Source organism: Marmota monax, unplaced genomic scaffold (assembly GCF_021218885.2).
Source record: "Marmota monax isolate L192 unplaced genomic scaffold, Marmota_monax_Labrador192_F-V1.1 WCK01_AAM20220418_F8-fsc00072, whole genome shotgun sequence".
Lineage (NCBI taxonomy): Eukaryota > Metazoa > Chordata > Mammalia > Rodentia > Sciuridae > Marmota > Marmota monax.
In genome coordinates this window covers 4,368,743-4,393,954 of record NW_026692356.1, presented here as the reverse complement: position 1 = coordinate 4,393,954, position 25,212 = coordinate 4,368,743, and the positions used below count along the sequence as shown (strand labels likewise).

At 41.9% G+C, this 25,212-nt stretch overlaps 1 protein-coding gene across 27 annotated transcripts in view; it reads left to right on the top strand.

Moving 5' to 3' along the window:
• The window catches only part of Celf2 (CUGBP Elav-like family member 2), an 808,061-nt gene that overhangs the window by 769,154 nt on the left and 13,695 nt on the right, over positions 1-25,212 (top strand). For 13 of the 27 annotated variants that reach the window (XM_058578645.1, XM_058578636.1, XM_046442343.2 and 10 more), the window contains 2 exons: positions 16,499-16,630; positions 23,083-23,280. In XM_058578645.1, coding sequence (XP_058434628.1) covers positions 16,499-16,630; positions 23,083-23,280 — 330 coding nt within the window. The remainder of the gene's footprint in view (positions 1-16,498; positions 16,631-23,082; positions 23,281-25,212) is intronic. The other 14 variants (XM_058578646.1, XM_058578638.1, XM_058578649.1 and 11 more) reach the window with 3 other exon arrangements.

The window sequence follows — 25,212 nt, the reverse complement described above, 5'->3', positions numbered from 1 at the left end:
TGTAACAGAGGAATCACAAATTTATTTTTCTAGAGAATGTAAATATCTTGACCAAGAATCACTGGAGCACATCATTTAATTTTCTGAGTTGTGAGATGGAATTGCCTAGTTTCACTTTCTTTCTTGATATATTAACATTTATATGATATATATTTATGTGAATTTATATATTTATATACACATACATAAGTGTCTGCAGTTGCTTTTTTTCTAAGAGACAATATTAAAGTATCATGGGAAAGATTTCATTATTTTGGTAAGATACTAAACACTGCTCCTCTGGAGATATGTAGACTAGGTTAAAACTCAAAGCTGTTTTTCTCTGAATCTCTTGCCTCTGGAGAAAAAAAGCTCCCACCCTTCCGAACATGGCAGGGTGTAAATGCAGGGAGAGGATGGCTTGGCTGCCCAAGGTGGCAGTGAACCTTTCAGTGCCTCAGATGTGACTCAGAGGACCAGTGCCTCTCCTTATTAGAGAGACAAGACTACTGGATCAAGCAGAGTGAGATGGCCATGGCAGGCAGAGTTTCAGCATCAGGGTCAGGTGCCGAGGCCCCTGAGAGCCACACCATGTGTGCTCTTTGCTGGTCCCTGGTAGAAACACAGCTCAGGCAAAGTGTGTGTGGAAGCCCAGGAGCCCGCAGCCTGGCCTTCCAAATCCAAGACTGGGCAGGATGACCTCTTGCCCTGGCCAACCTTGGAATCCTTCTATGCAGAGGAAAATCTGCCTCCTAGAAAGCCTTCCCTTCACCCTGGGGAAGGCCAGGCTTCAGGCAGGTGAGCCGATGACATGGGCCTGCTTTCCTCATGCCTTCTCTGCAGAGGTCAGAGCCTGATCGCATTCCCAGATTTTATAGGGACAAGGGATCTTCAAAATAATCTGTCCAGAACCAGACCAGAAAAACAGGCCTACAGGGGTAAATGGTTTGTCCAGAGTACAGGTCATTAGCAGTAGGTGAGATGATAGTCATTTCCACTATGCCATGAAACATTCCAGAGCATGAAGAATTGCATTAGAATTGCAATAGAATTACATTTCTGGACTTTTCTATTTACGTGTTCTAACCTTGTGAAGAGAGCAACATTTTTTTTTCCAATCTGTATCCATAACATCTGTAAAAATAAACACCTGGGCCAGCTAAAGAGAGGGGTACACTCTTATTCACTCTTATTTTGCTAAATCATAAGCAAAACATCAGAAGTAAAGAACAGATTCAATTTTCTTTCCTTTGCTTCAGACTTCCTAGACCCGGGTATACATAAACTGACTCTCTGAAACTTGTGGTGCCCAATTACACTTTTTTTTTTTCTTCTTAAGTGTGTCTTCATGGGACGGGGAAAAATACTAAACAATAAGGCCAGGTACAGAAGGTGCCCCAGTTTATAGGCAGCTAATGAAGTAGATTTCTTTCTCCGAAATACAAACAGTAAGAGTTCCAATAAGCATTTGGAAGAGAAGAAAACAGTACAACTATTTTGGACATTAAAAATATATTATCCATATCAGTTTCTCACTTTTCAAAATATTTGCTATCATGGACTAAAAAGCCTCAAAAGTAATTACAAGTCAATATCTAGTCCTCTGGACCCTGAATTTTCCTCTCACCAATATTCTGGACACCAGTAATGCTCCATCGGGGCCAGTGTCACATCAGGCAAGTTCCTTACCACTTTCCTTGTGAATTGGAAGTGGATATTGAAAACAATAGTGGTGCAGATGTTTATGGGGTAAGATGTATTATTCTATTAGACTGTTGAAGAGGGAGATCAACACAGCTCAGAACCTTCGTCCGCACTTTCTGACACCACTCCCCTTCTCCCTCCCCATAAAAAGTCTTTTAGGGAATAAACTAAAATGAGAGGTGTGGTTACTGTAGAATAATTAGGCCCCATGGGAGAAGAGACACTCTGCATTTTGTTAATGCCCTAGGGTTGTGATTAGTTAATAATGATAGTGCCCGTGTCATTGCATAATTATTCTACCTCCTTACAATCTTCCTGCACTGTTGGAATACAGATTCCAAGCTCGTCTGAGGCAACAGCAACCGCAGGCTCCTGTGTCCTGAGTATATTTGGTGGATACAGGCAATTTTCTCTGTGTTTACAGTTATTTTATTTCCTCAACCACAAAGCCACTGTGCTCTCGCTATCTAATTATTCTGTGGGAAGTGGTTAATGAATGCACTGAAGGCACATTCTTGCTGTCTTCTGTTAATGTTGTTTTGCGCAGCTTCAAAGAAAAATCTCTTGCTGTCTGGGGAAAGAGGGGAGGAAAGTTAGGATGAGAAAATTAACTTATTTGGTCCCTAGAAAGCAAGGTCCTTTCTGGGATAGACTTAACGCTAGGCATGACCTGCAAATATGTGGATAAACGACAGGGGGATTTCTTCATGTAGGAAAAGGTTGAAGTGAGGAGGTGGTAAAGGCGAGGTTGACAGTCCCCTGATGGCCAATTGTTCTGCCTTTTGTTGTGGACCTGACTCTTCAGAGGGTGAAGGGATAGCCAGTTGCTGTATGTGCCAACAGCCAGCCTCACCCCTTATTAGGAACCCAGTTCCTCACCCAGCCTTCTCACAAATGAGACAAATGTAGGTTTATTCCATCAGTTCCTGATCACAGAGCAAGTGATTGGGAAGGTGGGGTCATCGAGGATGACCTTTGATTTGGCTCTGCCTCTGCTCCTTCCTGCCTGTGCATAGGAGTAGATGCTTGGGAGCCCAGAGTGGACATACAGTCACTCCTGCTTAAGAGTTACATCTGAGGAAGGAAGGGTGCTTCTGGCCTTGTTCAGGAGACACTAAGGCAGCAGCTGGCTTCATCGGGTATATTTTTAATAATATGCACATTTTCTGTGGTATGACAGCAGAGAGCATAAGTCTTGTGCTGAGCCCAGCTTCAGCTGTATAGTTAGGAGCCCTTGCCTGCTCAAAGTGTCCTCAGCCTGAGCATGCTAGATAAGGGGGCCCATCTACCTGCCTCGGCCTGCAGTAGAATCTCCTTCCACACATTCACTCGTCGAATGCCTAGTTAGTGCCTCTGGTGTGTCAATGACTCTTGCAGGTTCTAGGGAATAAAACAGGCAACAATCCTGCTCCTTGGGTTTTTGTTTGTTTGTTTGTTTAATATGCAGAACAGAACCATAATTTCTTATTCTTATTTGGTATTTTACCTGCCTCCTATAACTATCCTCCTTTCCTGTCACAAGTCAAACTTTACCTCTCTATATAATCTTTCACTTTCTCATGCCTCCAGCTAAATTTTATACCTTGCCCTAAGGGAAATTGATAGAACTGCACCAGACGTCCCTGAGACCAGTGGTTCTCAAACAAGAGTGTGGAAAAGAAGCAGAGGGCTTGGTGAAGTCAGATTCCTCAGCCCCACAGCCAGGGATTCAGCTCAGCAGCTTGGTGAGCCTAGGAAGTAAGTGCAGGAGGACCTCCACTAAATCCAAAGGAGAAAAAAAATGACCTTTCACCATGGAATTCACATGTGGTCACGGTGTCCCCAGAAGCAGTATGGCAACTGATCCAAGCCAACAACAGTTCTGACCAAATGGTCATCAGAGTTGTCTCAGCAGCCCTTGGCCATGGCTTGGAGGGAGTTGACACCAGTCCGCCTTCTTCGTCGTGGTCATTTTTCTCCATGGTTTGGTCACTTAGGATTTAAGTTGGGTGTGCTCAGCGTGGCAGGTGCTGGATGGTTCCCCCACCCCCCACCCCGGGACAAGAGATTAGGAGCTACTGAGATGAATGATGGGGCTTGTAGCTTCCTTGTTCCTCTTGTTCCTGGGTCTCTAACAGAGCTGGGTGTTCACGTTTCCCAGTTTCGCTGCGGGCAGTGAAGACTGGCCCCTTCACAAAGTTCTGCCTTCCTGGAGTCCTCATGTCCCTGCCAGAAGCAGCCATCATGGTTGGCACTAGTAAAGACAATAAGCTTTTCAAAAGTAGGTTGATGGGCCCTCCAAGGCCACCAAGCTTAGCCAGGGGTCTGCAGAAACCCCTTGATGTCTGACTCTCCAGGGCTTCTGCCTTCTTGTTTCCACAAACAGGAACAAAGCTCCCCTGAGGCGGCTTGGCTCACTTTAGAAGCCGCCGGTTCCCAGACATTCTCCTTTATATTGACCTGAAATCTACCTCTTTAAAAACTCCCCTCGCTGATCCCAGTTTTGGTCTCTTGAGCTACAAAGAATCTTTTTGATGTCAAGACTGGTCCCTCCCTTGGTCTTCTTTCTGGGCTAAAGAATCTGTCTCTCATTCAACTTGACTTTCATGTCTGGTCACCCTCTTCTGGATGCTTTTGAGACTCTGTGCCCCCACACCTTTCCGGTTGACCAGAGTAATAATAAAAGCTGCAGAATTTTTCATCATCCATGTAGTTGCCTCTTGGGGAGCAGGGGATGTTGCATCTTCAGGTGTTGTGAAATAAATGGAAAAACCACTTCTCCTTGGAGAACAGAATGACCAGACATCCCCATTTGGAGAGACTCACTAAATGTTTCTGTCACCAACTATTCTCCATAAGTGCCACCTCATTCTATTCTCACGACCATTCTGAGGTAGGTCATGTTGCTCCCACTCTGATTAATTCCGAGCATCAGCTAAATTGGGCAGATTGCCAGAGGTCTTACAGATTGGAAGCAGCAGAGCCAAATAATCAAAGGTGGATCTGGATGACTTCAAGTTCACAGCTTCTATAAATCAATCTCTGCAGTAGCCACAAGATTGATCCAGGAGGTAAGTTGGATGTTCAGTTCGATATCAGCATGGTGTCCACTCTCTAGAGCGAGTCGGCTATGTTTAAATCCTGGCTCTACTGCTTACAGTGGTGCGACCTTCCATGACTTACTCTACCTCACAGGATGATTACGGATAACTAAATTAGATGATATGTGTACAGTACTTAGAATAATAGCTAGCACATGGTAACAGTCAAAAGACAGTAGCTTTGTTCTTGGAGTGATCTGGAGAACATATAGTTTTCTGTTGCTGCTGTGACCAGTGACCATAAACGTAGTTGCTTCAAACAGCACACATTTCTGTTATCTCACTTTTCTGTCCATCAAAGATCCACCAGAGTTACTGGGTTTGTTCAGAGTGTCAGCAGGCAGCCTCCCTTGTGTAGGTACTAGGGGAGAACCCATTTTTCTTGCCTTCTCCAACTTCTACAGGCTACTAACTTGACTTGGCTCCTCCTTCCATCTTCAGAGCTAACAATGTCGGGCCAAGTCCTTCTCATGCTGCCATCTTTGTGGATTTTTTTCTTCCAGTTCCTTCTTCCACTCATGTGAATCCACATGGACAATCCCAGATAATATTCCAGTGATCAGCTGATGAGCAACTTTAATTCCATCTGCCATTTTAATTCTTCTGCACCATGTAATCTGACATGCTCCCTTTTTATTGTTGTTTTTTGGTACTGGGGATGGAACCCAGAGCCTTGTGTATACAAAGCACATACTCTACCTCCGAGCATCCTCCTAACCCCAAATGAAACTTTCTATAAGGTAAGATCAGTCGTGCCTGTTATCTGGGCTGCTTTAGGAAAGTCTGCACCGCAACTATCATACATCTAAGTGGCAGAAGCCATGTGGCCATCCCATGCAGGCCAAGCACAGAGCTACAATGCTGCACACAGCTACAATGCTGGCTTCCCTTTGAGTCCCTCACGTGTGCACTGGGCCCGTTCATTGAGCATTCTGAGTCTTGGGTGTGGAGGAAAGGATTCCTGTCTCTTTCTCAGGCTGCCTGGGAAGATCCCACGTGCAGTGAAAGAATATATCTGACAAACATATGATTATTATTGAGAGGGATTAGGGAAAAGAAACCAGGAGCTGCACTTAGCTGGGTGGGTTCAGCACTCAGCTGTTTGAGATATTGGACAGTAGTTATTTCTGGTGATCTAGCACCGTCTTCTTTCTTTTTAAGAACCCTCTGTAGGAAGGGGCCAGATGATGCAGGCGCCCATACTGTGACCTATGGTTTTGACCTGCGCCAAGAAACTCTTCTGGATGAAAGAATTATTTATTATTTTATTATCATTTATAAATTTATTATTCACCCAAGACAGACCACAGCTGAGGAGAAAGAACCCATCCTGTCCTCTCTGTTGGGATTGGTGTTGGGGATCACTGTTGTTTTTCTAACAATGAACTAACCCAGTCAGATGAGCAAAGAAATTCTGTGACCAAGTCAGAGTAGGCATGGCCTCACCACCAACCTCTCTTGCCCACCTTGCTCCACACATGCTCTGACACCCCCCCAGTTTTCACAGAAGAGCACAAGCTGTGTCTGCTAGTAAAGACCTGGCTTTCAGTCGCTGCATGTGCATTTCCTTTCCTGGTTAGCCTTTGCTCAGGACATCTCTGGGCCGTGTTAGATAGGTTTTAACAGTGGTAAAGCAGGTGACAGATGCAACACATGGCAGATGATCTCTGCGAGCGTGAACAGTTGCTGCCCCCACCGCATCCTCCAAGCTTGCTTCTGCAAACCCTTGTGGGGAGGAAGTGACATTCTACTGACAGAGGCATTCTGAGTGATTATGATCCACCATTTCTATACCACCTTCTGAAAGGCTCCTTGAGCATTTCGTAAATAGTTTCAGTGAGAAAAATGAAGGATGCAGCTCCCAGTGGAGACTGAAGGCAGTTTTAGGTGGGCAGAATGCAGTTACTCAAGACAGCCTCTTGCCAGTGTGCCAACACTGGAATAAGAAAGTTCATGTGTTGGAGGTCTTTAATTTGTCCCTATTTATCTAGGATCTTTTCTCTATCATGCATCTACTGAACTCTTAAGCAATCTCAACCAAATACTTAAAAATTACATGATAAATTTGAGTTTTTCTTTTGGCTTAAACAGCTTATTAAAATTCAGATGGTTCTTAAAAGTAATTAGATGAGCAGTTGAGAGATCTTTTTCCATGTGAGGCTCAAGTTAAGGTGAATTTTCAAAGTACAGTCCACTAACACAGAGTACATGGAACCTTCTTGTTTTAAGCCACTGCGTCTAGTTACTTAGTCTCAGTTTTAATTCCTCTCTGTCCCGTTATTCACCTTCTCTTCATCTTTCTACCAGGTCTTCCAAGAATCACGTAGAGGTGAGAAGATATGTTCAGAACTATTAGTATAGCCAGTCTTTCTGGGTTTTTAAATATATAGGAAACAAAGACATAAACAGACTTCAAATTCGTGTGTTGTTTATTATCAGTGACAAAATGGGCCTGCTGCATTTCTAAGCCTCCACTTCTCCCATAGCCCCTAAACCCAGGCCTGCTCCTTGCTTGTGAGCTACATGTCTCTTTAAGGAGTTCTCTCCAACTTGCTGTTCACCATTACACCTGTGAATTGTCCACATAAGAGGCAGAGTACCACTTTCACACCCTCTTCTTCAAAACTACATTATAGATCTGAAGGACCTCAGAAGTCATCCATGAGTGTTTTAGTCATCTTTGAGTCACTATGATCAAAACATCTGACAAGAACATCTTAGAGGAGGAAGTTTATTTTGGCTCAAGGTTTTAGAAATTTAGTCCACGGTCGGCCAACTCCATACCTCTGGGCCCAAAGTGAGGCAGAACATCATGGCAGAAGGGTATGGTGGAGGAAAGCAGCTCAGTACATGGCAATAGGAATTTGCTCACCAGGCACAAAAAAAATAAACCCCAAAGGAATGCCCCCAGTGACCTACCTCCTTCAGCCACATTCTACCTGCCTACAGTTACCATCCATTTAATCCATTCAAGTGGATTAATCCACTGATCAGTTTATAGCTCTGAACATATCACCTCTGAACATTCTTGCATTATCTCACACATGAGCTCTTGGGGGACACCCCACATCCCAACTATAACAATGACCTGTGAGCCCAACCAGCTGTGGTGTCATTCAGCTCCTTTCTCTCACCTCTGTATGAAGCGCTAGCCAGGGGGCCACTGACAAGTCTCCTTCCCATGGCTTTATATTTCTCTGGGTGAGAGCAACAGCACGCAGCATCAGTGGGTTCCTGATTCCTGGTGTGGATATCATAGGAAGAGGGGCGTCAAGCCTGGTACCTGGGTCCTTGCTATGATTTGCTAGGAGGTATAGGTGATGAAGAGTCATGACGTCATCAATAACTGAAGTTGTTCACACTGAAAAGTCAAGAAAACTTTCTTGGGTTACTGTATGAAACATATCCCACACAGTCCTGTCTCCAGTAAGTGATGAAGATCTCAGTCTCCAAAGAGTCCCAGATACTGTGCCAACTTCACACAGACCACCTTACTGAACCCTCATGATGAGTTAGATGCTTTATTTTTAAGCATCCATTAAAAAGCAATGAAGTGTCGGGCGCAGTGGTGCATGTAATCCCAGTAGCTTGAGAGGCTGAGGCAGAAGGATCTCTAGTTCAAAGCCAGCCTCAACAATGGCAGTGTGCTAATAAGCAACTCAGTGAGACCCTGTATCTAATAAATTTTTAAAAATGGGGCTGGGGATGAGGCTTAGTGGTTGAGTGCCCCTGAGTTCAATCCCTGGTACCCACCCCCCCCAGAAAAAAAGCAATGAAGAAGATGTTTGGAAGAACAGTTTGGGTCCAAGCACTCTGTCCTTACAACCTTACCTCCAGTGATTGGTTTTAAGATTCCACTGGAAGGAAGTAGTTGGGTTACTTATGTAGAGCCACAGCTTGTTTCTCAGTAGCTGTGGGGCCAAGCTGGGCTCTTTTTCCTGCCCTTCTCAGCAATGACCAGGCCTCCATGGTGCTTCCGCTGCTCACTGTGGATCAGAAGCAGGGTCACATTTCCACGTTAGAGTGCAGAGGATTCGAGACTAATGAGGTCTGTGCACAAAGTAAGCTTCAGACTTGGAGAATAAAGCCCTACCATACATTTGGTATCTCCAGCAATTTCAGTGACAGCCTAGGCAGCAGCACAGTGGCAGGTCCTTCATACAGGCCACCAGGAGGAAGATGTGCAGCAGGCCTTTCTCACCTATTGATCTTCATGCTTTGGCACCTGCTTCTGCCTCAGTGGTGTGAGTGGCAGCCAAGTTCAGGGCTGTCTGACAACAACAGGAGCTTGTCATGCTTCTTAGAGAATCTGGTGCCTCAGTGTCCTCCCTTCCACACCTCATTCTGGTTGGCAGTTTGGTGGTTCTTCCCTTTTTTTGTGCTGTGTGAGGAATATCTCATCTCCTCAGCCTGTTCTTTTTCATTCCCTTCCCTTAGATATGAAGGAACAGAAAAACAGAGACCTGAATAAATAAGCATTTCCCAACAGTCACTGCGCACCTGCACTGGTGTCGATTTACTAGCTATATTTTGTCAGGACAGACTCCTTGTGATTTTCCTTTGCCCTAATGAAACATAGGTTTCCATGACAGCATATTAAGCTCCTTTGCAATGCAAGAAGTTGACCGGGTCTTTTCCTCCAAAACTTCCATGAATCTGTATCAGTCTTATATTAGCATGGCCTCTGAGCACCATACAGTTATGGTTGGCATGATGCGTGGTTTTCCATCCTTTAACAGACTTATGAGAGTTCCATAAGTCTTTTTTCACTTTACAGTGGTTTGAAGGTAGTCTGTATTCAGTGGAACACATACTTCAGATTTTGAATTTTGATCCTTTCCTGACTAGCACCTTATGGCATAGTACTTTCTGATGGGCTGGGCAGTAGCAGTGAGCCCCAGCTCCTGGCCAGTCACATGGTCACCAGGGGAAGCCCTGGTCCTCCACAGTGTCCCATGCTGCCAAGCTTGGGGTAGGTAGGCTGGGTGGGTTAGGTGCATTTCTGACTTTACGATATTTTAAATTCATGATGGATTATTGGGACATGATCCCATTACAAGTAGAGAAGCATGTATATTTTCTGTTTATATAAAGATATAAGTGTGAGACACTCTTAAGTGTGTCTCCTTTAGTCAGCATAGTTGGATCTTATTTGGAATTTATGGTTAAATGCAGTTATATGATTAATGCTTTTAAGAAAATACCTGCTTTTTGATTACTGCTTTTATGAATATGGTTGAACTTATGCTGAGCATAGTAGTGCACACTTATAATCCCAGAAACTCAGAAGAATGAGGCAGGAGGATTACTAGTTCAAGGTCAGCCTCAGCAATTTAGTGAGACCCTAAGCAACATAGTGAGACCCTGTCTCAAAATTAAAAATAAAAAGGGCTTGGGGTGCATCTAAGTGGTTAAGCACCCCTAGGTTAAATCCCTAGTACAAAAAAAATTAATATGGTTGAATTTATGCCTGCCATTTTACTTCTTGTCTTCTGTGTTCATGTCTGCTAGTCTTCCCTTATTGTTTTATTTTACATTAATTAAATATTTTCTAGTACAAAATTTTAATACAATATTTTTTTAATATTTTAAAAATTTATTTCCTTAGTGGTTATTCTAGGGATTCTAACATAGAACATATCAAAAGCTACTTCCAGTTTATATTAATTTCAGCAAGACATAGAAATGTTCTTTCTATGTAATTCTTTTCCATCCTACCTTTTTCTGCTATTATTTATTTACATATTATGTTTCTATATATTAAAGATCCAATAACATAGTGCTATATTTACTACTTTATAAAATCTTATGTCTTTTGAATAAACTAAAAGAACGGCGAGAAAGTACATATTTTATTTACAGAGTCCATGTGGAACCTTATTTACAATTTCTAGTTCTCTTTATTTCTTCCTGCAAATTCAAGTTACCCTCTGGTGTATCTCCTTGCACCAATACAGTGGCATCAACCCATTTCTTTTGTGCTGTTATTGTCAAATATGTACATTTCAATATATTATGCACCAACCAATACGATCATATAAGTGTTTTAAGTCAACTAAATTTTAATCAGTTAAGAGGAAAACTTCAATTGTATTCTCAAAATTACATAATTGCTTATATTTGGTGGGGTTTTTTTTTAAATGTGTGGATTTATATTACAATTTGGAATCATTTGTGTTCAGCCTGAAGAACTTCATTATTTCTTGTAAGGAAGGTCTATTGGCAATGAATTTTATCCCCCTCACCCCCATCTAGGAACATCTTCCTTTCTTCTTCATTTGCTGGATATAATTTTTAATTGATGGGGTGTTTTTGTTGTTGATGGTGGTGATTTGCTTTTCAGAACTTTGAATATATCCTACTGTAACCTGACATTGTTTATGCTGAGAAGTGAGCAGTGAAACTTCTGGAATTCCCTTGTACATGAGTAGTCTTTTTTCCTCTTATTTCTTTCAAGATAGTAAAAGCTGTCAGCATTTTTACTATCATGAGCCTGGGTATACAGCATTTTGTAATTTTTTATCCTATTTGGATTTTATTGGTTTTCTTGCATGTTTTGATTCTTTTTTTTCCATCAAATTTGGAAAATTATAAGCCATTACCTCTTCAAATATTTTAGCTGGTCTCTTCTCTCTCCTTTCAGTATATGCATTACATGTATGAATATGTGTGCTTAATGGTGTGCCATATTTCTGAGCTTGTTCATTTTCTTTTTCTCTCTATTCTTCAGAATGTACAGTATCTATAAATATAAAAGTTCACTCATTTTTCTGCCATTTCATACTTACTATTGAACTCTATGGTGACTTTTTCATTTCAATTCTTTGCTTTTCAGCTCTAGAATTTCTATATTCTTTTAATAATTTCCCTTTTGATTAGTATTATTTGATGATGAAACACTGCCATGTTCTTTAATTCTTTAAGTATGATTTTCTTTAGTTCTTTGAAAATTTTTATAATGGCTGCTTTCATGTCTTTGCAATGTCTAATATCTGGGCCCTCTCAAACACACTTTGTCTACTTTTTTCTTCTATGGGGTCATACTTTGTTTCTTTGCAGGTCTATAATTTTTTGTTAACAACTGGACATTCTAGATAATGTATCATAGGAGTTCTGGATACTAATCCTCCTCACTCACTCCACTCCCTCCCCCACTGGTTTCTTGTTTGCTTATTTGCTTAGCAACTTAGTAAAACTAGTTCAGTGAGATCCAATCCCCTAAGTGTGGCTCTGATGTCATTCCTCAGTAGGCACAGATTTGGGCTGAGTGACATTTTGCTTTTTCCTTTTAAATGGATATTTCTTCCAAATGGCTCTGTGAGTGCCTCACTGCCTGATCTTGGTTGAATTTCTGGCTGTCACATCCATTTGTTAGCCTCGGCCAGTTGCTTGCTCTATTTGTCTCGGCCTTGTAGCATAGTGTCCCCACAGTCTGATCTAATAAATCCTTTTGTAAGTGTCCTCTTTGAGCTGGTTCTCGAGTCTTGCTCTGACCTCAGGAGCTCCTCTTAGCTGGTCTGCTCTGCTGTCATGAAGCTGTCAGCCTCCTTTTAATTGTTCACCATCAAATTTTTTGTTTCCAAGAGCACCCTAGGCTTGAACTTTGTCACACTTTATTCCAAATGAATTCACTCCCCCCAGAAGATCTGTGGATCTCTGTGTTCTTAAGGCCTAGCACATCCTCTAGACAGAATCTGAGTGTCACTCTTCCAGAGCTGGTGTAGGGACAACAGCCTGCTTTTCTCTGAATGACACCTCGGGTCTATATGAGAGTTGCTGTCCCAGGGTGGTAGCACTTTGTCTTCTTGGCTTCCCTTTCTCAGAATAGAACCTCCAGCCTATAAATGAGTGGTGAGGGTGAATGGAGCCAGAACGCTGCCTATTAGCAGAGATTGGTTGAGGAAAAGAGCTCCTGCAAAGGGGCATAGTGGGGATTAGATATGCTGGGGGGTCTGTTCTTGCCTGGAAGAACCACAACCCTAGATTTGGAGCTGTACTTTGTGATTTTTTTATTATGTGCTTAACTATCTTGGAACATTATTTCTGGAAAGTTGAAGACAGGCCCTTTGGGGAATGCTTTACAATTGATTCTGAAAGATAGTAGGAGAAAGGACAAGTTGGGGACCTCTTTAAAAGGCCTGACCCGTCTTCTTGACCATACTCGCCCAGAGTAGAGCTTCCATTTTACTGAGCTTCGAGGTGGTAGGGAAGAGGTGGTACCAGTTAAGGGAGCCTGTTATGGTTCCGGTGCCACAAATTCTCTCTGTTCTTACTGAGCTTTGGTAAGTTTTCCTAAGAAAAATCTCTCTATATATGTATATGCACTTAGGACAGAGACTTTTAAATAGTTAAATTTTACAGATTTCACCAGTTATGATTGTTTGGGGACAAGATCCTTAGATAGCTTCATACTGCCATTCTAGAAATGGTTCCCTTGTGTCACTTAAAACTGTGTGGATTTTTCTAAGTCTTTATTACTGGTTTAGAATCCAAACATGCTTTGGGGATAGGCTTTATTCACGGGCACAGCAATCTGGTAAGGACTGTTACATGTAGACTCACATCAAATGGCACATGGGGACAACTTGTGTTTCTAGCAGTTTAGTTGGTCATCAGAAGACCCTCCCACTAAAGAAAACTAAATTGTATAATGAGTTATTGTTACGAATATTTTTAGTCACATCAAAAACTAAAATAATTAGTAGAATACACAGATATCAATAATGAAGTAAAAGAGGCAGCCCAGAGAATTGAGTAGCACATTGAAGATGTGTTTTTCTCTTAAGGACATTTGATGAATCAGGAACTTGAGCATCAGTTCTCAGAAGCTCCTACAACCTGAGTGATACACAAAAGTCCAGAGCCCACCTGCCGTACCTAATGGGAGGCCATCCCTCTATACTTCTGAAACACCAAAAGGCCAAGCTTTTAGTGGAAGAGAAACAAGAAATATTCCCCTTTAGGAAACGATACAGAAGAAAAATCTGTGTCGAGTACAACAAGGAGAGTATCTCCCTGAGAATTATTACAGGGCATGAGCTTGCAACCCAACTTTATCTGGGTGGTCAAAAATCCTCAAGCCTTTTAAAGAGGTCCCCAGCTTGTCCTTTCCTCTAGGACCTTTCAGAATCAAATGTAAAGCATCCTCAAAAGGGCCTGTCTTCAACCCAAGCCTCAAAGATTTCCCAGAAATAATGTTCTAAGAGAGTTAACTCAGAATAAAAACATCACAATGCACACATGTAAACCATGGACTGAGAGTAAGAAGGAACATAGTTAGACATCATATTCATAGCCACCAAGACCTCAGATGGTGGAATTATTAGCATGCAACAGAAAAAGAAGGTACAATTAATACCATCTTAAAGGATTTGAAAATGAAAAAGCAATTATGAAAAATAACCACACATTGATAAACTTCAGAAGTGAGAAACTGATCAAAATGTAAAATTTAATGGACATATAAGCATATTAGATAACACTGAGTGAATTTGATGGGTAAATGTTGATGAAATACATTTATCTTTGGCTGTTCTAGGTTGACAGTTTATTTATCTCGGCATACTACTACACTCTGCCTTCCATTATTAATACTGACATGCCAGGTATTAGATGGCTAATTGTGTTCCTTTGAGGGTTGTTTTGTTTTGGTTTTGCCTGGCCATTTTAAAGACATTTTTGTCATCTTTGGTGTTCTGCATCTTTCACTATGGTACATCCACGATTTGTTTTATTTTCTCTGCTTGGAATTCATTGTGATCTTTGAATATGTGGATGGGGGGGTGAGAGGGTACCAGTCCTGGAAAGTTCTTGGTCACTAACTTTTCTGATATTACTCCTCATTCTCTTTTTTTCCCTCAGGAACTTCAGCTAGACACATTAGATCTATTCCATATCATTTGATCACCCATATTTTCTGTTTCTCACTTAGGTGTAAATCTCCACAAATCTGTCTTCCAGCTCACCAAATTCTTTCTTCATATTGAAGCCCAAGAATTATTGTTAATTTTGTTATGCACAAGTTTTTGGTTTTAAAACAAACAGTCCATAATTTTTAGAACTGTAATATGAAGTATGTGTCAGTGAGGTGATGTAAGGTCTAAAATGTACCTTAAAATACACTTATAAAGAGGGTTAGATGGGTTCTTGAGCATTGCAGAGCGTGGATGTTGATCTATAGGATTTTGTTTTATTACTGTCTCTGCTGTTATGTTTGAAAAGTCTCATAATATAAGAGGACCAGAAACATTGACTTGGATTTATAAAATTTTCTTTAAATTTTTTCTTAAATAAAAACAATATAAGGTGTCAGAAGTCAGTGCCTTTCACGAACAGAAATCTGACAAGGTGGGGAATTCATTTTTTTAAGAATCTGATTTGACTTCATCCAAAAGGAACCACAAACAAGGTGCATTTCAAGCAGTGCTTTGTGGTCTCTGAAGGCAGCGCAGGGGTGAGTTCTTCTGGGCAGGAGCATTTGGGCTATCCTAGATGCTAGATGGAAAGGATGTCCACATGCTCAGCATTTCACAGCTAGAAATGGACCAAGTGCTGCTTCCCTGACCCCACTAGGTACTGGGGATTGAACCCAGAAGCACTTTACCACTAAGCTACATCTCCAGTACTTTTTTTCTTTGAAACAGGGTTTCAATAAGTTGCTAAGGCTGTCCTCAAACGTACAGTCCTCTTGCCTTAGCCTCCTGAATCACTGGGATTACAGGTGTGTACCACTACACCCAGCCCAAGTGCTTCTTTTAGCAGCTGTCGGAATCAAGTTTAGCCAGATGTCCATCACCATAAGGCAAAACACTGTCTGTGATAAAGGTCAGCAGATTGTAAACCCATACAAATGTAAGGCACTTTTCATTTTGAGAAGCAATCATAAGTGCAAAAGGAAGTTACTCTGGAAAACCACTTTGGGAAACCATTTTGGGGGTAAAAAAAAAAAAATTGGAAAGCCACCTTGAAAAATATTGGGTAGTTCCTCGAAATGTTAAAAACAGGTTTATCATATGACCCAGAATTTCCAATCCTAGGTATATACTCAAGAATTAAAACCATGTGTGCCTACATAAAAAGTTGAAATCAAATATTCACAGCATCATTATTTACAATGCTCAAAAGTGGAAACAACCCAAAGGTCCACAACTGAAGAATGGATGAACAAGGTATAAAGCTATTCACATAATGAATGTAAGTCAGCAGCAAAAAGTGAATGAGGTACTGGTACATGTCACCACAGAGACAAACCTTGAAAACACTATGCTTAGTGAAAGAAGTTAATCATAAAAGATCGCATATCCGTAGGGTAAGAAAGCCAAGAATTGCCATTTGACTCCCCCATCTCTGCCCCTTTTTTGTGACATTAATTTTCAGGCTCATTGACAAGGAAGCTAAGGGGACAGAGACTGTTTAAAGTGGGGATGATGGAAGATCATGCAAATGACAGGCCTCCCAGTCACAAAGGTTTCCCTACTACCCAGCAGCGAACATGTTCACTGCATTGGCAAGAGAGCAGCTATGAGCTATGATGATCTCTTTAATCACCAGATCTAATGTCAAAATTGCTATGCATATAATCCCATTGTCTCTCACCCAAAAAACACAAAGGAGATTGTGGATTTCTGATGACGAAGTGACTCCTCGTTTTCTGTGATGAAGGCAGACTGCTTCCCAGGACAGCTAGCTTGCACTCATCTGTGCTTTTTCTCTCCCTTTTCTCCTCTGTTTTTCAGTGGCTGCTTCAACCCCCAACTCCACTGCTGGTGCAGCCATGAATTCCTTGACCTCTCTTGGGACTCTGCAAGGACTGGCTGGAGCCACTGTTGGACTGAATAATATTAATGCACTAGCAGGTACCATAAACAGTGAGTATTTGCTGCTCTGGTGGACAGCCTTCCCCCAAATTCTCCACAGAAAATGGCCATCCAGAAATGACCTAAAAAGGATATGGAATGGGGAGAACTAAAACTTGGGATGGAGGAGCACATGCTTTGACAGGCCAAAGCTATCTACATTCATTGTATCTCAAAAAATGCCCAGCCCCTTCCCACCCCCAGATTCTTTGTACCGGCTACTGTAAGTCCTCACCCATAGTGGGGTTGACAGATCTTTTCAGCTTTCAAGGAGTTTGTCTGGGTTTTGACTTTCTCCTGCTGCGAGGCAATATGTAATAATAGAAAATTAGGCTGAGACGCTGTGTCCAGCTCTGCTGCCCATCAATTGTAGGAACTCAGGCCAACCACAGCTCCCTCTCTGGGCTTCAGAGTCTCCATTTGGAAAAAAAAAAAAGAAAGTTCTGGATAAGAAGATCTTAAAGGTGCCCTCCAGGTTGAAAATCCAAATAGTATTTACAATTACACAGGGGGGAAATGAGGTCTCTAAAGGAAAAGAAACTGAGTAGAGGAGAGGTGCTGCTGGAAAGAGCATCATCTGGAATCTTCATCGAGCACCTGTGGGCATGGGTCACTGTACAGCAGTGACTGTATAAATTAGGGGCATCATTTCACTGTAAGGGGGTGAAACAGGTTTGGAGGCAAATAGCTTACCAAAATATACTTGGTTCTGAAACACATGGACTCACTAAGAAATTCTAGGATCTATGCTCTGTAGCCCACCTGTCCTTGTTCCTGCCTGTCCATTTTGGATCCATGAGAGGAGTGTTGCCCAGGCCTGAGGTTAAGTCATATTTTAGGCTTGTGCCTGGCATTGGGGTCTTGCACTGGGGAAGCTGATCCTCAGCGCACAGAGGGAATGCCTGATTTGCCTGTCTCTCCATTCCATTCAGTCACCTTGGGGCCTGAAAGTAGCCAAGCCTAGGAGGTCCATGACAGCCAACAGAGCTTTCTGAGGAATTTCAGACCTACGTACCTATCAGAGACCCCAGACAACCTAATACCTGCCCATTTTGGTTTTTTAATAAAAAAGGTATTCATTATTTGCCCTACTTTAATCTATGATTCAATAAGTAAACTGTTTTTAAAGGGTGATCAGACCGTACAATTTTTTAAGCCAAAAATTCCAACAATTTTATACTTCGAAAGCTCAAAAACACCATGCAGTTTGTTTGGTTTAAAAAAAAAAAAGTCTGAAATTCATCCATATGCAAATTAACCTGATAAGAAAATAAATCACATGTTTAGAAGTAGGAAATGTTCAGGTTTCATTAAAGCCTTTAATTCAGATGCTCTGAGAAAAGAAAAACTTGGAATGAGTTTTGTCTGAGCACAAGAAAACATTTTCCTTCCAAATGTGATGGCTCTCAGTTAGCACAGAGTACATGACGTGACCATCTGACCACCAGAATGTTTCATTCCAGTTAGAACTGTCTCCAGCCTTGCCGCTCTCCAGCAGCTGAGCAGGAGCCCCACTGCCTTGCCTCCTGTTTCTGGTACAGCTCCTCTCTGCCCCATCCTACAGAAGCACCAGCCCACTGTCCTCACATAGGCTGAGGACGTGTTCGCACATCCCCTCATGCTGCTTCTCTTGCCCCAGGACCTAGTTCCCCTCAAACAAGGACTTTGATTTGATCGCCTGCCTGTCCTTGGTCTGCAGAGTAACAGGCCAGTGGGAATGGTTGTCCTCCTCAGCACGTGCTCATGACTGCTGTGTGTGTGTCCTCTCGTCTGTGTCCTGCTCCCCTCCACCCTACTCTGTTGTATGTTGCTGGGCTTTCCCCATCGTTATCATGAGGACACGAGAGAGACTTTGTTGAATGCCAAAGAAATCACGGCTAGTTCTTGTGTGGAGTCTTATGTTATACCGAGTCTGCTCTGGCAAGGACAACAGGTTGAAATCATTTTGCTTCTCTGAATTCTTTGCCGTTGGGTTAAAAGAGTATGTTCCGTTCATGGGAAATGAAGAATGTTTTTGGTTTCTAATAACCCCTACTGGTCAGTATAAACCAGGAAAATGTTTAATTCAACCAAAACTCGGGCACAAATGGAAAGATACATTCCTTCTCATTCAATTAGTATTACTAGTACAGAGCTCTTTTACACTCTCAACTTTGGCTTGGAACTAATAATTGCTGCTTGTCTCAAATTAAATATCTAGAGAAAACCTTCTACAATAGAATATCCCCTTTCAGATCATTCTTCCTCAACAGAAATGACAGTGCTATCTGTTCTACAGGATAAGTCTCAAAGCAGGCAATCAAGGAATGGTCACCTGAACAGTGACCTTCTAAAACAGTTGACCTTAGCTTCCAGGTCATTGCTCTTTTCTACCCACTCTGTCCCAGGAGCCATTACATGCTACCTTGAGGAGAGTATTCTGGTTTTCTGAATACACCCATCTCTTCTATGGTCAAAGCAGCCAGCAAGAGAATAGGTGGCTGACTCAGCTTGGCCTAGATTTGACCCTCCTCCCTGCCAGAGGCCCCACCACTGCCTTAGGAGGACTCTTCCCTTAGCAGATAAGTAGCTAAATTAAACTGTTCAAATTTGATAGCCTTTTTCTTCCCTTATACTTTAATGAATGGAGGGGCTTAAAAAATTTCTTTAGGGAAAGATAAAAAAGCAGAAATCGGCAAGATCAGAAGAAGTAACATAGAACAATGTATAACAAAGATACAGAATAACAGTAGGTACCTCTACATCGCAGATACATCCACCCAAGTCTGTACCTGATTTGGTATGTTTAAATGTAAGTCAAGTGGCATCCTTACTTTTCCTGTTTAAATTGCATAATTCTTCCAAATGACTTACTATACAGTGCTTAACATTATGATTGTTTGAATATAACAGCCACGAATTCCTGGTGGAAAATATTTATGGAACTATTTTACGTAAAGTACAGAAAAGAGAAGATGCTTTGGACACATTATTGTAGCTTGTCATTCGTTATTTGCATTGCAAAATTACTGTTTGAATATGTGTAATTGGAATTTACAAGGATGTATGCGGTTAGATACACACACAAGCACACATAGTCCACACACATTTGTAACCTTTTAACACAGGCATATAGGAAAGTGCCACTAACTGTATGCACATCCATATCCATTTCCCTGGTTCCAAACACTTTTATTTAGGTTCTCACTCACTAGCTTAGACTAGATTTAGAAGGATAAATCCCATCTGTACTAAGGAAGCTTATCCCAGTGAATCGGTTACAAACCTATGAGAACACCCTAATACATTCCTCACTTCTTATTTAAAATCTGGCTGAGTAGCTTGGAAAAAAGTGGAGTCTACCTCTGAATCTACTTTCCAGGACCATATCTTCATGTTCATATTTAAGGGAATGTCTGTGTCATTTAAAAAGATTGACTCAGTAAGCTCACAGCTTCTTGGTCTCTGTCAGTTGAGGACTAAATGTGAAGCACTTGGTTATCAGGCTGTATAACCCCATACTGACCACCAGTTCCAGAGACCTCCCTTGCAGAGGCTTCTACCCCAGTTATTTGCTTCCAGCTCTGCTCATCCAAATAGTAAGCAGAACGATCTAGATTAAATGGGAGGAAATTGTCAATCCATTTGGCCTTTTCAAAAAAGCCCCTTATTCTTTTTAAGTGGAGCATTTTATTCAACTTAACTTTCTTTAGACCTCCGTTTCTATTGTCTAGGACTTTGAGAGGTCATCAGGTACAAGCAGCTGGGCTAACTAATTGTATCTTTATATAGTGAGTATTTAATACAGAAGAATGTTAGTTAATTCACAGGAACTACTCTCAAAAGTCGAAATCTTCCTTTGATGGCTCTTCAAACTCTACCATATAATCCATTATTGTATCCAGGATTTGTCAAAAAAACCCCATCCCAGTTTTCTAAGATAGTTTCGGGGTTAGGTATTCTCAATGAATTTGTACTTGTTAGAGCTCTGACCCATTTTTTTTTTCCAGAAAGATGGTGATCTTTCATAGAGGAGCAAGCTCTGGGCTAGAGAGGCCAAACCCTCCCTCCGTTATCTGCACAGGTTCCTCACTAGTCCCTCCTTGGGCATTTATACCCTGTCACTTTGGTCCTCCTCTGTCAGCCCACTCCTCCCCCTTGTCCAGAGGGCGACCACTATCACTGTCTCCCATACATGTGGTACCCACAGAGGCAAACAAAACTCTGCAGAAGGCAGGTTTTCCCAGGCTATAATCTAAAAAAACAGCCAACCATAGTGAAGTATAACCAGGAAGAACAGAGGACATGGCTAGAATGTCAGTTGCTAGAGCCTCAAACCTCACAAGGCTTCTATGTAGTCCTGAAACATCCTTCCATCATTTCAAGAGCATGAAGTTCATTTTGTTTTAAGAGGGAAAAAAAAGTTTGGTCAAAAGAGCAAAAGAGTTCAAAGTAAAAAATAAGAGACTCCTGACCCGCAAAATAAGAAAGGCTACATCCAGAGGGAAGGGGGTTGGAGTTTGGGGTACCAGTGACAACTGCAGTAAGATGTCATCTGTGTGTCTGACAGAGGGGAGAAGCCATGCTGCAGGGCTGTAGACCACAGGAAGTCACGCATGGGGTGTGTGTGGCAAGGCCCTGGAACTCCAAGGCCCTTGTCTGACAAGCTACCAAGGAGATGGGGTGCTCTCGCCCATTCACGGAGTGGCAGGGACATATGGAGATATTAGAGTGGAGCCGAGGCCTTCATCCATGCTACACAGAGCTCCCAGGTTTCTAGGTTCTTCAACAGTGTTTATTTGCATGACCAGAAAGAGAACAGACTCCTTCACAGGAAGAATTTAAAGCAGATCCAGCAGGACCTCTGCTGGCCACCACCTTTGTTCAGCTGCATCTGCTTGTGACCACTTCTTTCTCAGGGAGCTGTTATTCCATTCTCAACCTTTCAAGCTTATCTTGCCTCCTCCACATCCTTCTTTGAGGATAATGTATCCCATTACCACCTTCCAAGGCCTAGTTCTGTCTCCTCAAGCCCCCCAGTAGGAATCACAGACCTGAGGAGCTACGAGAGTCCTCTACCATTAAGCCATGGTCCAATCATATCTTGCATGTTGTCCTTTTCATCTAAGAGATGAAGTTGGCAAAATATCAGAAGCACTTATGGGGTAAACAGGATACTCCCCACCTGCTCTATTTCCTGTGGATGGCAAGCAGTAGCATTGATAGGGGTGTTCTTTGATGCCGCAGTATACATTTGCAAGCATCCTACCTTAGCTGTCCTGTTCTCATTAGACTTCTATCAATTTTTTCCAGTTATTCATCCATGTTATTTTAATATCTCTAATCAATAACTCTAATCCCATCAAGATTTTCATTAATGTTTTTCTCAGAAACAGATCTTTAAAAAAAAAAAAAACTTTTTGATCATCAAGGGAACTAAAGGCAATTGTGATGTCACCTCTTCCATTTCCTGAGTTCATAAGAATGTTGACACTCTATGAAGCATTGCTTGTTCTGACTCATTACTCAGGGAAAATATGATACAATCAACAACTAGAATAGAGCAGCCAGCATGCAAGGACAAATACAAAAGAGCTACTGGTCAATATTCAGTTCCCATCAGTTAATAGCCAGGATCCAGTTTACAAACACTGTGTCACTGCTGGCTGGAAAACATGACATGAAGCACCATCACTAGCAGAAACCCCGGTTACCTGGGCATTGATTAATATGCATGTGTGCACACACATGTAGGCAATCAGCATTTGCTGATAAAAACCACACCAAGAGTCTTGGTTAATTGAATAAGTTGCCTGAGTTCTCTGCAATATGGAAAGAACCCATCCTTTTGTTCTTTGATTATAAATTAGCTAGGCTGTTTACCTTATTCCTAAGACCCTAGGCCATGACCACGTCCTTCAATCGTTTAGGAAAGCCAGTTAATGGAACTGCTGACTCACTGGTTTACAGAGCACAAAACTCGTCTGCTCTGCCATCTCATCAGACAGCTTAAAGGGAAAAAGTTTTATTTTATCTTTGCCCCCTCAACCCCTTGAGCCATCCCCTGGCTCCTCAAAGAGCCCAGTAAATAGATTTAAGTGTACAGATGTTACAGGCCTCTGCCACTAATGTGTTTTTACATGCTTCTAAGCTCTAAGAAGCAGAAGGGCTTTTATTTCAGAAAGATAACAATGGTACTTGCCAGTAGCACACTGCATGGAATTAAGATGTACTGTCTAACTGTAGTGCCTCGATGAACTTTGATCACTGGCCTAGGGAGACAGAGCTATCATTGCTTAGGTGTTCCCCCACCATTATTGTGATTTATTTCTTCATAGTTTCGTTTCTGATTTTGTTGGTTTAATTGGTGTGCTGGCTGCATGCACTTGCTGTTGTACTTGTGTCAAATGATTCTCGAACTTCCTTTGGAAAGCACTAATGAATAAGTGCTATTTCTCTTCTCTATTGTTGGGTTTTTTGTAAAGTTGCTCAAATGCTCTCAGGTATGGCGGCTCTGAATGGAGGACTTGGCGCCACAGGCTTGACGAATGGCACGGCTGGCACCATGGACGCCCTCACCCAGGCCTACTCAGGAATCCAGCAGTATGCGGCAGCCGCGCTGCCCACGCTGTACAGCCAGAGCTTGCTGCAACAGCAGAGCGCTGCAGGCAGCCAGAAGGAAGGTAGGTGCCTGCCCTGGGCGGGCCTGGTGGGCCCAGCCCTACCCACACTTGCCTTTAGAGCACGGCTTAGAAGATGTGGAATGGAACAGGTGTCGTAAGGAAAGCACTTGCTTTTTGCTAATATTTACATTTTTAAAAAATGGCCCTGGGCTGGGGATATAGCTTAGTTGGTGCTTCCCTCGAATGCACAAGGCCCTGGGTTCAATCACCAGAACCAAAAAAAAAAAAAAGCCAGCCTAAGACTTTCTATCAGTCTTCTCTTCTGTTCATCTTATATTTATCTTTCAGTTTTTCATCCATCTCTTAAGATGAACTTCTACCCATTGGGCATTTAAATGTACTTATTCATTGCTGCCATAAAATAATTCCCAGATCAGTACAGACCATGAGTTTCTCCCTTTAGGAGAAGCTGCTCATTAGCAGAAGGGGATGAATGGACACAGGCTTGTGCCAGAGCCCCAGGTTTGCAGCATCCACTCACTCTGTAATTGTGTGGCTGCCTCTCAGTAGGCGACAATTCTCAGGCTAATGATAAAATCCACCATTAGGATCGACTTGGTCTTTGTTTAATTGGGGGTCTTTGGGGAAAGCAAGTAAGTGACTGATTGCCTTGCTTCTGAGGCAAAATAAACTTCAAGAAGTTAATGCTAAGAATAAATTAAAGCTAATTATAAGATGGCTAATGACCTAGTCCAAATAAGGATAGTTTGTCATTCTTCCTTTTGATTTCTTCTTCCTTAATTGAAGTTGATATAAAGCAGAATCATCAACATGCTATTTATCTTCTTTCTTCCTTATTTAGAATGTGAGAAAAGAAGCTAGAATAGGGAAATAATAAAGAAGATTTTTAAAAATTCCTTTCTCCCTTTCCCTTACTCTGTTGTTCCAAAAGGCTTCTGTCTGAATACTCTGACTTTAAGCATGGTGTTCTATAAGAATTAGAAAAGTTTTACTTAGTAAATTTGTGATTTTTAAGAGGACACAGCTTAAAAGATACCCATGTGTTTAAAAAAAAAAGAATAAGGTTTTCCCCTTTGATAAATAACCATAGAGATCATTAAATATGAAAGATACGATAGTCTAAGTTCATCACTTCAGCTTTCTCTCTGCTCTCGCTGTATCTGTGATTACAGCTTTTTTAACATACACACTGCTGGATGTGAAAGGGACTCTTGTCATGAGCACCAGAGGTCTCCCCCAAGAAAAGCTGTTTACTTGGTCCCTTTGGGGTCTATCACGGTGACAGATGTGGACAGCAGGAGGGATCCTGTAAGATAATGTTATCCTCAGACAAAGAACATAAAACTAGTTTCCCCCACGTGGCTTTAGAGAATCCTGGTCACCTCTCCATTATCTAACAGGCCTTAGAACAAACCACATAGCTTGTGTCACTGAGAAAAATGTCCTCATCAAGACTCAAAATTCAGTGGTTTAAGGATAAAGCCTGGACCCTGAAGTAAAGTTTTTCTGAACTATCTCACCCTAGCCCACTGCCCTAAGTTGGTTTGCCTTAAGTTTTAGGGATTTGTAAAACAAATCAAAATAACTTTGCTAACTTTAGGTACATGGGCTCTCGGCATGGTTGAGAGTTCTTATCTGTGGTGGTAGTGGTGGTAGGTTTCCATTTGTCCAGTTTTTTGTTTTGTTTTTCCATCACCCCACACTTTATCATACCTGAGCAATTAGTAAGACCCTGTCTCAAAACAAAAAAATAAAAGGGCTGGAGATCTGACTCAGTGGTAGAGTCAGATCTGGGTTCAATCCCCAGTACCACAGAAAAAGGGAGAGGGGATTATACAGGATGAGGAAAAAAAACACAATACTACTACATAATTCCAATACTAAATAGATTTTTAGATTTCCTACTCCATAGTTCTGTCCTTCAGTCAAAAGAAATGAGAGGCAACTTGATGTATTTAGTCCTGAACCCTA